General features: G+C 37.0%; 1 protein-coding gene across 4 annotated transcripts in view; it reads left to right on the plus strand.

Annotated features, from left to right (window-relative positions):
- KCNT2 (potassium sodium-activated channel subfamily T member 2) overlaps positions 1 to 12,467 on the plus strand; it is a 341,069-nt gene that overhangs the window by 240,532 nt on the left and 88,070 nt on the right. For all 4 annotated transcript variants that reach the window (XM_061633982.1, XM_061633985.1, XM_061633981.1 and 1 more), the window contains 4 exons: positions 1,366 to 1,595; positions 3,564 to 3,780; positions 4,603 to 4,708; positions 7,840 to 8,012. In XM_061633982.1, coding sequence (XP_061489966.1) covers positions 1,366 to 1,595; positions 3,564 to 3,780; positions 4,603 to 4,708; positions 7,840 to 8,012 — 726 coding nt within the window. The remainder of the gene's footprint in view (positions 1 to 1,365; positions 1,596 to 3,563; positions 3,781 to 4,602; positions 4,709 to 7,839; positions 8,013 to 12,467) is intronic.

Here is a 12,467-nt window from a genome sequence, read left to right on the forward strand (position 1 = left end):
CAAAATCTATTGTTTGGAGACACAGGAGATTAAAGACATAGGGGTCCTTGTGAGAGAGGAGACCCTGGAGACTGGAACAGGGGTCCCTGTGAGAGAGGAGACCCTGGAGACTGGAACAGGGGTCCCTGTGAGAGAGGAGATCCCGGAGATTGGAACAAACGTGGAACAGGAACAAGATTTGGAGTCTATGGACTTTAGAAATAAAATCTATTGTTTGGAACTCAATGTTATCTCTGAAGAAATTAATGAAGATTCTAGAGATAAAGTTATCAATGGCATGGATAATCTTCTGGACTGGAATGATGTGATGGAGCCCAATATAGAGAAAATCTATGGAATTAACTGCAGCCATGTGACAATGGAAAAACTTTCAAGAGATGACCCAGTGTATTTTGAAAAAAAGAACAGAGATATGATTTTACAGCAGTATTTCAGCAACCTATTCAGAATGGATGGCAAGAAAATATTTGGGATAGAGGTAATTCCCATCAGACTCTTACTATATGACTATGGCTTTGACAGCAAGATTATTATGGAATACTGATAATGGAAGATTGGATACTGAAATTACTGGACTTAACAAGACTACTGAAGATGGAAGATGGAAAATGGAACTAATAGGGATAATAGAACAATGGCTACTGAAATTACTGAACCTAACAGATTCTGATGTGATGGATTAATTGAAATGTTTATTTTGACTATGGTTATGACAATAAGATTATCATAATTAGTAATGAGATGGATTAATCGATATGCTTATCTGGAAAAAAAAATTGATAGATATATTTCTTAAAGAATTGAAACCTCTCTTTGACTTTTTGTGGAAAGAATAAAGTAATGTTTATGAGATTTGATGATTAAGTAAGATAACTACTGGAGGAAAGTGATTTTATAATATGACTTAAGAGACAGGATTGTTATATATTATAGACTTATAACTGATTTGATCTTTGACAAATGGGAAGTCAATATTTTACTCTTTATTTTTTATTTTTGTTTTTTTTTCTTTTTTTCTTTTTGTTTAACTATTTTTGATTTTGTTTTTTGTCTTTGAATGTTTTATGATTTTGTCTTGTATGTTTTATGAAAATCTGAATAAAAATTATTGAAAAAAAAAAAAAGGAAATTATATATATGTCTGCAGGTACCATAGTGGCAAATCCTGATCTAGGAAGCTATTTCTTGGTGTAATGTATTTTCATGTTGCCCAACTTCAGCTTTCAATATAATGTGGGGATACAAAAATAAATTCATGTTTCTGTATGTGTGTGTGTGTGTGTGTGTGTGTGTGTGTGTGTGTGTGTGTCCTTCATTTTGTTCAATTTTTCCTAACTCCTTTTTTTTAAAAAAAATTAAATCAAGGTTTGGCGTCTGTCTAATCGGTGTTAGGAGGGAAGACAACAAAAATATTTTGCTGAACCCAGGTCCTCGTTATATCATGAGCTCTTCAGACATATGTTTTTATATCAACATCACAAAAGAAGAAAATTCAGCTTTTAAGAAGCAAGAGCAACTTCGGAGAAATCACACATCCAGGTCATTTTATCATGGCCCTTCTCGCTTGCCAGTGCACAGCATAATTGCCAGTATGGGTAAGCAAAACTGAAGTGATGGTGTTTTATTAAACTATTGAAAAATAAAATATAGAAACATTTATTTTTAAAAAGATAGAAAAAATAAAATGTGTATATATATTGGAAAGTTGTTTGTTTGCTATGCAGTTGGACCTTCTTAAGATTTCATAACCAAACTTTGTATGATGGTTCCTGAGATCAAGTTTGCCTATAATTGGACACCATTTTGCATCAAGATGGTGGACTGAATCTTTCAAAACTGCACTGATCTTAATCACTGAATTCAAAACTGCGACAATTCTTTGGTTTCTTAGAATTCCCAAGCAATGCTGAGTATGAGGCTGCTAGTAATATGTATATGAAATACAAAACTATGAAATATTAGTTGAAGACAGCATTTTGACACACCTCAAACAAATTAGATGAGCAGAAGCCCATACAATTGCTTTGTAAAACCACACTATTTTCTTGCCATGTGTTGTTATGTAAAACCTTACTTCACTTTATCTTACAATCCAGCCACTGAATGGGAAAGGAACAACCCTATTCTTCAGTGTCTGATTAAAGTCCACACATAGCATAATAGGGATGGAAGGGATGAGTGTTAGAAATGGTAATCCAAGCCTCCTTTTCAAATATTTGCAACCCATTTCAAGTCTGGTCCAGGCTCATTCAATTCTCAATTGGACTTAAATTGGGTGGGCTCTTCACTCCATCCACCTGCATAAGTGTTCACTCACGCTTTTAGTGTGATATTGAATCTAGGAATGGAAAGATTTGTCAATTTTGGTTCTCTCAGTTTCTCATTTTTTCAGTCTTAAATACAGTTGTCCAAATTTTACAGCAATCCACTTTTTTAAAAAAACAGCACCTCATGAAAATTCTTCAGCATCTTATTGTGAATTTCTGTAGGCAGCTTTGACTAATATACACGTTTTTGCAAGCAATTTATCATCATATAATGCATTTTATATGTTGTTTTCATTTATATATTCATTTATGCATTTTTGTAAACATGCACAATTAGAATAAGTGACTTACAAAGGATGGCTGTGGTTTGGTTCTCATATTGTTTCAGAAAGTGCAGATTTGATGGATTTTGCTTGAAATGCAAACTGAATCAAATTTCTTGGCAATCCAATACTAATCTCAGTTTTTGTGCTCGCTCTCCTTGAATTACAATTAATGCCTCAATGTGTATCAGTCTGCCAAAATGCAGAGGGAAATTACCTCAGTGGTCCTTGCTGAGTCTTTCAAAGAGACTGATGACAGAGTCAAGGAGAAAGCAGTCTTCTACATAGGCCCATTTTCTAGGGATCAGTAGGCTGAGACTATTGATGGGAACCTTTCTGTCACTTATGCTGAATCTCTGTCAAGCACCTTTGCACTGTAGAATGTCCATTCCTTGCTGTCTTATCCACTTGTTACAAGGAGCAGGATTATAATGGTCAACAACTGAACTTTGGGCAATATGTCTGTATTGAATGAAGGTGACCCACTATTAATGCCAGAAGCAGAATGCTTTGTGTTAACTGCAACTAGTAAGAAGGGGCACTCAAAATGTTGGTCAGTTAGGGTGTGATGTGACGACATGGGATCCAACCTCAGTCCTGCCGATTCCATGTAGAGTTGGCAGTGGGAAGTGATTTAAAGTGCAGCTTGGGTGAGTGGGGGAGGGGAACTGCCCCCCTCCCCATGTTTTTTTTTAAATGTGAAGTAATTTTTAGCTGTTTTTTTTCTGCACCAAATTTACATCTGGCCACAGATACCTAATCTGCTTTAAAATACTGTTGGGAGAGGGAAACGTACAAGTAATGAAGGATTCTGTTCCCTCCTCTCCTGTCCATGCCAAGGGGCCCAGTTCTGTCTATGGATCTGCCACAATCACGCCTAGCTTGGTCCTTACCTTCAAGATCAAATCAAAGATGTTGGCACCCACCTTTCAAATGCTAAATTGTTTTGGTTCTTTTCTGCATTTCCCCCCAGGTACTGTGGCTATAGATTTGCAAGACACAGGCTGTAGATCTTCTAGTGTGGCTACCCTAACTCTTCCTTCAGAGTCAGGCAAAGCAGGCAGAAGGCCGAGCATAGCACCAGTTTTGGAGGTTGCTGACTCTTCAGCACTTCATACCTGCGACCTATTAAGTGACCAGTCAGAAGATGAAGCAACTCCCTCAGATGAAGAAGTTTCAAATGGCCTAGAGTATGTTCAGGTCACAAAAATAAATTTATATATATACATATACATGTAGTTAAAAAGGCATGGGACTGAAAAAGGGAAATTAAAGGTCAGTGACAGAAATAACTAGAAGTAGAAAGTTAACATTTTCATGTGAGGCATGTGCCAGGTTTCCACAGCATATGTACTTGGTGCTTAAAGGATAGAATTCAAGAAAAGTGTTAACAAGACAGGACAAACAAAATAATAAAATCTTGGCTTTTAATATAGAGTATGATTAGTTAATAACTGGGATTAAAATGTGAAAGAAAAGCTTACAGCCCAACTATTAGCAGAATCAGTTCCCTTTTGGACGAGGCACTTTTGCAGAAATAAAAGAGAAGGGAACAGTGCGTACCAAAACAACAACAGAAGGTTACAACCAGGAAGTTAGCGGTCAAATGGGCAGAGTATGCAAACGGGTGAGATATAGAGAGAGAAAACATGGGTTTGAGCAAAGGTCCTAAGTTTAATGTTTCTGTTTGAAGAGTCCAAAGAACAGAGGCTTAAATGGGAGAAATTGGGAGGCAATGAGACCACAGTTGGAGCAGTGGAGCCAGAGAAGGTGTGTGTGCATGTTCATGTCCATGTGTGTTTTTGCAGCTATATGACAGTTAAAAATTGTCCAGATTGATACATAGTGGGGCTGTAGAAAGACAGGAGCATTCTCCCTAGTAACTGTGCCTCAGGCAAAAGACACAGAGAGAGAAAGATATTTAGAATCAGCAAAGTCCATAGTGTGCTGAAATGTCTTATGGGGATGCTCATAACTTACACTGATAATGACTGCACTTTTCCTTGTTTTAGGTATATGAAAGGCTATCCCCCTTACTCCCCATATATAGGAAGTTCTCCCACCTTCTGCCATTTGCTTCATGAAAAAGTGCCATTTTGCTGTCTAAGGTTAGATAAGGTAAAGTCACTGTTGTTTCATGTGAAGTGTTTGCTATGTATTTATTTCATATGTGTTAAGACATGGTTACATTTGTATCCTTGATTTTTTTTTTTTTCAATAATTTTTATTCAGATTTTCATAAAACATACAAGACAAAATCATAAAACATTCAAAGACAAAAAACAAAATCAAAAATAGTTAAACAAAAAGAAAAAAAGAAGAAAAAAAAACAAAAATAAAAAATAAAGAGTAAAATATTGACTTCCCATTTGTCAAAGATCAAATCAGTTATAAGTCTATAATATATAACAATCCTGTCTCTTAAGTCATATTATAAAATCACTTTCCTCCAGTAGTTATCTTACTTAATCATCAAATCTCATAAACATTACTTTATTCTTTCCACAAAAAGTCAAAGAGAGGTTTCAATTCTTTAAGAAATATATCTATCAATTTTTTTTTCCAGATAAGCATATCGATTAATCCATCTCATTACTAATTATGATAATCTTATTGTCATAACCATAGTCAAAATAAACATTTCAATTAATCCATCACATCAGAATCTGTTAGGTTCAGTAATTTCAGTAGCCATTGTTCTATTATCCCTATTAGTTCCATTTTCCATCTTCCATCTTCAGTAGTCTTGTTAAGTCCAGTAATTTCAGTATCCAATCTTCCATTATCAGTATTCCATAATAATCTTGCTGTCAAAGCCATAGTCATATAGTAAGAGTCTGATGGGAATTACCTCTATCCCAAATATTTTCTTGCCATCCATTCTGAATAGGTTGCTGAAATACTGCTGTAAAATCATATCTCTGTTCTTTTTTTCAAAATACACTGGGTCATCTCTTGAAAGTTTTTCCATTGTCACATGGCTGCAGTTAATTCCATAGATTTTCTCTATATTGGGCTCCATCACATCATTCCAGTCCAGAAGATTATCCATGCCATTGATAACTTTATCTCTAGAATCTTCATTAATTTCTTCAGAGATAACATTGAGTTCCAAACAATAGATTTTATTTCTAAAGTCCATAGACTCCAAATCTTGTTCCTGTTCCACGTTTGTTCCAATCTCCGGGATCTCCTCTCTCACAGGGACCCCTGTTCCAGTCTCCAGGGTCTCCTCTCTCACAGGGACCCCTGTTCCAGTCTCCAGGGTCTCCTCTCTCACAAGGACCCCTATGTCTTTAATCTCCTGTGTCTCCAAACAATAGATTTTGTTTCTAAAGTCCATAGACTCCAAATCTTTTTCCTGTTCCACGTTTGTTCCAATCTCCGGGGTCTCCTCTCTCACAGGGACCCCTTCCAGGGTCACCTCTCTCACAGGGACCCCTATATCTTTAATCTCCTGCTTCATTTTACTCAATTCAATTTTCAGCTCCTTACAACCCTGTCGCAGGTTTTGTTTCGTTATCTCAATCTCATCCATTATTTTCTGAAACATAGTTATTTCCAGCTTCTCAGCCACTTTCTTAATTGCCATTTTAAAAGAAAAATATAGGAAAACCACTTCTTATTTCAGCAACAATTGGGTTAATACTCCAAACTTGGTGACATCACAGTATAAACAGAGCAGACAGCCTTATCTCTCCATGCTTAAGTAAACAAAATGCAGTTCCCAGGATCGAAACAATTAATGGCGGTCGTCAGGAAACAGATTCGTCAAAATAAAATAGACCAAAAAGAGAGTAGTCTCAGACAATATAATATTCTTCAAAATAAAAATCTGGAATAGAAATCCCTCTTCTGTGTATATCTTTAGAATGCAAATCCAGGACAGCTTTTTGCAACAAAAACAGAGATAAGCTATTAATTAGTGAGTAGCAGAGAGAAGTTATGGCTCCCCAGTGAGATGTCAAAAACCGATCAATCTGGCAAATCTCTTTTAAACAGCAACAATTTAAGTCAAGTAAAAGAAAAATATAGAAAGAAGGGTGCTTGCCTGTTAGTGCGTTCTCTCTTAGAAGATAAGATGAACGTTCGCTTTATCAGATAGAGCTTGTTGTTGAAAATCCGTCCCACCTTCGTCGGCTGGACCTCGTCCCATAAATTAATGAGATCTGGTCGTCCCAACAAAAATAGGCTTTGAGGTTAATCTCTTCGTTTCTCCCTACCCGGGAGAAGTTTAATCAGTCAAAAAAAAAAAAATCTGACTGATATATCTGAATAAGCTTCTTTTGAGGCAGGAGCCCGTCTCAAAAGCAGGCACAGGCTAAGTCACCCTTCCCGGAAGTCCACATTTGTATCCTTGATTAAGGCCTGTTAGTTTGCCCACAATTTTGTTTACATGGGCCATGGGCGGACAGGTATGTAGACACATTGTTGCTTTGACCCTACACCTATTAATCTAGCTACATCCCAATATATTTTCTGAAGTGGGGGGCAACAGCTTCATACACTGCTAGAGTAGGGTTACCACAGGATGTCATGTAAGGTGGGTTTAACCTTGACATCTGGGTTAGACTTCAGGGCTGTATGATTCTGGTGCGATTTGTGAGCAATGGATTCTCTCAGAGAGGAAAGGTTATACATGGAGGTAAGGTTTCATTTAGCTGCATGCAGAAGCCCAGTCTTTTCTCAGCATAAGGTGCTCATATGTCCAAGAAGGTGAAAGCTTTATCAATTCAAGATCTTGATTGGATATGGTCAGTTACACAAGCGTCATATCTCTTTCCAATCCAGTGCAAACATGAAACCAAACCTCTCATGTTTCACAGGGAAGGACAGGCACATGAAGCTGGCCACACAGAACTGCAACGTAGAAGCTATGGAGGCTGATCCTCTGTCTCAGCCTGGTAGAAAGGAAGAACTCAAACTCAAATTTACTATAAGTTGGAACCCTTAGTTCATCATATTGTTTATTTACCATATTTTACACTGCTCTGCAGTCTATTCAGAATTTCCACAGCATGTTACAATAAAACAAGAAATGATAATATTAATTAATATTTTCTTTTCTCTAGTATCAGATGTGATTGAACACATTCAATATAGGTACACTTTTCTGCATGCAGCAATATTTCATGATGCAGTCAGACCCTAAATTCAACAGCTGACAGATATTACTTTGAAGATATTATGTCTTGCATTCCCTCCTGTGAATGGAGGCCACTGTGCCTGTTTTTACTTGCTGATTTTAGGGATGCCAACATAATTACTATGAAGATGCCAAAGCCTATGGATTCAAAAACAAAATAATTATAGTTGCTGCAGAGACTGCTGGAAATGGCCTCTACAACTTTATTGTTCCTCTCAGGGCTTATTACAGACCAAAGAAAGAACTCAATCCAATAGTGCTACTACTGGACAATCCGTAAGTGGGTTTTAAATAATGGGTTTTTTAATCATACAGATATGGGTTCAGATTCAGAACATAGTATGTTCTATGTTTATTCCTGACTAATTTGTTAAACTGATAGTTTTAAATCAGAAGCATTATGCCATCAATACCCTTGAAGATGGTCAGTAGAAAGGGAAATACCAGGTTTATTTTATGTGCCAATGGTTAAGTTCAGTTACCATAGATTATGGTGCAACTGCCTTGAAATATGGCTAAATGAAATTAATTTTCACATGGCTGTAGCATGAGCTATATAAAGATCATCTGTACATAGTAGCATGTCATTCATATTGCTGGAGACCGTAAAATGTTCATCTTGATTCATGCAGACACGGGTGTTATACCAAATATAAGCTTTCAGCTCAACCTCCACCAGATTACCTGTTTATGGTGTGCTACTGAAGCTTTATATATGAATAGTTGCTTCACAGTGGCACACAGATTGCATGTTCTTCAACTGACAAAAACTTAGGTTTTGACAAAATATTAGGCAACACCCCACTAATAATTCCCAGTCCTTTTTACATTATCACAAAGGGTAGTTTTTAGTATTTTAAACAGGGACACAATAAGTATTCTCATTAAGAGCAGCAACCCTGTACTGACATAGTTCCGTTTCTCATGCTGTATAATTCAGTAACATCAATTTTCCCTAATGTTAGGCCTTGAACCTATGATCTATGGTAGATAGCTTTCTGACTCTTCCTGTCTGAGAACCATAATGTGTGAAATGTCTTCAAAGTATTGTTTCAACCTTGCCTTTGAAAATTTCACACTGCATTGAAATTTGGAATTTAAAACCACAGTGCCCTCTAGTGCTTGCACTGAGTTCTGTTTTTGAGGCTCATTTTTTAAACATATCATTTTCAACATATAATTTTCCCCATTATCCTATATCATACTTCCTGTTACTCTCTTCCTGTGTGGCCTTTTTAGACTATGTTGAGCATTACCAATCACTACTTGGGCTGTTAATGCAACAAAAATATTGTATCTTTTTTTTTGGTGAATATACCAAAATATGTTTATTTATATTTATAGACCACCCATCACCCCATAGGATCCCATGGCTGTGAAAAACAAAACAATAAAATAATTCAAACCATAATTAAATGTCATATTAAGCCAAAAAAGCAGTTCAGCAGCAAGCATAAAAAAATGCCACCTCAGAGGCCTCCTCCAAATTTCTATGTAAAAAGTTGTGTCTACAGATTATTTCACTGATCATGTATCTCAGCTCCCAATGAGTTGCAGTAGAAAACAGAAACTATTTCCACTAAAATATTGCCCACAACAACCCAGCACAGGGTTAGATATGCTTTAATCCTATTGATTTCAACAGGATTCATGTAGAGAAATTGTGTACTAAAATGTGGCCGTTTTATATAAGTCCATATGAGGTGTTTAATGTACTACAGCTGCATCTGGCAAGGTGCTGATTTCCTGAGAAAGTCCTATATATGATATGCCATGCCCACACTGTTCCACAATCCGCATAAAGCCTCCAATGATGTGTGGGGTCACATTGCAGAAACGTGGTTCCCACAGAGAGTGTGTGAGGAGTATCCATATTTATCAATGAACTGTCATGAAACATAGTGTTTTGTCTGTGTTATAACGCTTCTGATTTAGACACTTTTGCTAGAAGTACTGATATGTATATAATTATGTTTAGCTTTCCCTGAGTAAAACCATTGTTCTCAGTGGCTGTAATGAGATAAACATTGTGAAGGAATAAAGAATAAAATTATATTTTCAAACTGTGTTCACATTTGTTAGCATTGTAGGACTTGCCAGTTGCCACACTTTTTGTGATATTATGTTTCACTTATGCTGCTTAGGCCAGATATGCATTTTCTGGATGCAATCTGTTGGTTTCCAATGGTTTACTACATGGTGGGCTCTATTGACAAGTAGGTAAAATCATCCTTGGAACACTAAATATTGTAGTGTGGTGTGCAGTGCTGTGTAATTGCATGTATCTCTGTGGTGTCAAAGTTCAACAGGGAGTATCTTTGCATGCATGTTTGTTCTTCAACTTTCTCAACTATTAAGTAACTAGTTTAGCCTTCTAGCTGTTTACAAAAATAATCCTGGACTCATACCCAGTTATGTAGATCAACAGGCTGTTTCTGAGATCCAGAAGACTCAAATTCTAGTTAGTTTTGGAAGGGGTTCTACCTTTGGGGACAACAAGAGCAATATAATGCAGTTAGACATTGTCATGGGTCATTTTCAAGTTGCTGAGTCACCTACAAGCCCACTATTGATACTTCCCACAATTCCCACATTGAGGCCATATTGGTGGTATTCCATAGAATTATAAGCCGTCCTTTTCTTCCAAGCTAGAAGTTTCCCCAAGCTGTTCCCTGTGGGGTGATTTAGAACTTGCAGAGTTCCCTGGAACCATGAAAACAGGCTATGTATTTTTTTACAGAGCTCTATTTTAGTTGTCACTAGTGGTCAGCGGCTTGGACAAAAAGCAGGAACACATAAAAGTTGTCATGAAAACCCTATGAATATATCCCCCCCCCCAAAAAAAGATTCATAGGGTCGCCATAAGTCGTAATCGACTTGAAGGCATATAACGATTCAGCTATTTGACAACATGTTTACCCTCACTGAACATGCAAGATATCTTTCTCTATATCTCTCAACTCTACTTTTAGTCTCCCTAAACAGCTACCTCATTTTGACTTTTTAATTGACTGTGACATTTTATGTCTTTAAATGTAGGTTTGTTTTTAATTGTTATTAATAATTTATTCTGAATCTTTCTAAACTGTGCTCAAACATGGATCACATAATGATATACATAAACATTCAAAATGTCAATAGACTATAAACAATAAAAATCAAACAGCATAATAAAATATGAAAGGTAATAAACAGTGCCAACCCTGTCAGCCAGAAAATTCCCCAAAGAATTCAGGTGTCTATTGGATTCCATAAATTTCCAGAACTAGACCAATTTAATGAGTCCACTGCCCCTGTTGAGGGGGAAAAGCCACCTTCAGTCTAAACCAGCCTTTCCCAACCAGTGTGCCTCCAGATGTTGTTGGACCACAACTCCCATCTTCCTGACCATTGGCAATGCTGGCTAAGGCTGATGGGAGTTGTGGTCCAACAACATCTGGAGGCACACTGGTTGGGAAAGGCTGGTCTAAACCTTCACCAGGAAATGGTCTCATCATGACAATGTGGTTAGAGAATCCGCCCCCTTTCCAGGCCGCCAACTTCAGTTCTTCTAGGTCATGAGGGTCTCCTGCAAAATATGTTCAGCCAGCTATATATACTGAGACCGTCCCATGGCTGTCATGGCCACCATGAAGTCCCAATCAGGCTCTTCATAATTGTTTTTAATTGTTGGAAGTTGACCATGGAGAGAGAGATATAATCTTAATCTTAGCAATTTGGTTTCATTTGATGTGGATATGGGTTTTTGTATACATTTTCAACATCCTTCTATTTCTTCACCAATCAGGTTTTTTTTGGGGGGGGGTGGAAAAATATACTCAGTGGGTCATATCCAATACTGCTGTTCTGCTAGCACATTAGAATTTCATTTGTCTACTCTTCTCTGAACCCCCGCCCCAGACCCACAAAATCTGTGTTCCTGAGGGTTGGAAGACCCTCCAGAGCAGATTTTAAATGTGTGTGAGGAGAAGAAAGGAAGAGGAAATACTGTTGTGTGAGGAGAATTCTGAACGTGCAGCATTGGATACAACTCAGAACCTTTGTAGACTACTCCGTATATTGAACTTTTTTGTTTAAATATCAGTGTTTCCTGATCATATTAAATCCAGACTAAGTTTCCAATTGAAATTAGTGCTTCACTGGCTTCACTAAGATCAGCTAATTATATTTATTTCAGCAAAACCTGTCAATGCATTTTTCTTCAAACCTTATTCACCAGTTCCTTAACTGACATATGTTCAGATATGAATATGCCCTGCTGATATGAACAGAATTATGACATGCTTGTCAGCTTAGCTGTTTAGCAGATTGTGTTGTTCAGGTTTACTCCAGATGGCTGTTGACAAACTTATAATTATACAGCCACGAGAGTGGCTGTATACTATAGTCAGAATGGATTTTACACCTTCCACAATGTTAAATTGAAAATACCCCCATGCCATTCTGATGCTTCCCATAAGCTTATTTCAAAACAAAATCTTACAAAACGTATAGTCCTGAACTCAGAAACGCTTGCTTAATAACCCTCTCAAATTTCATGGCAATACACAAAAAAGTTAGAGAGAATCAAGATTTCAAAAGTAAAAAGAGAGGAAAAAAACCAGACCCCTTTTGGACTTTTTTCTGTCAGAGTTCTCATAATTTGTTGAAATTAATTAAAAATCAGCCATGTTCACAGAGTACCTGTAATCCTATTACAGACCTTGCCCCGTACTCTGACCTTCATCTTCT

Source organism: Rhineura floridana, chromosome 6, assembly GCF_030035675.1.
Source record: "Rhineura floridana isolate rRhiFlo1 chromosome 6, rRhiFlo1.hap2, whole genome shotgun sequence".
Classification (NCBI taxonomy): domain Eukaryota; kingdom Metazoa; phylum Chordata; class Lepidosauria; order Squamata; family Rhineuridae; genus Rhineura; species Rhineura floridana.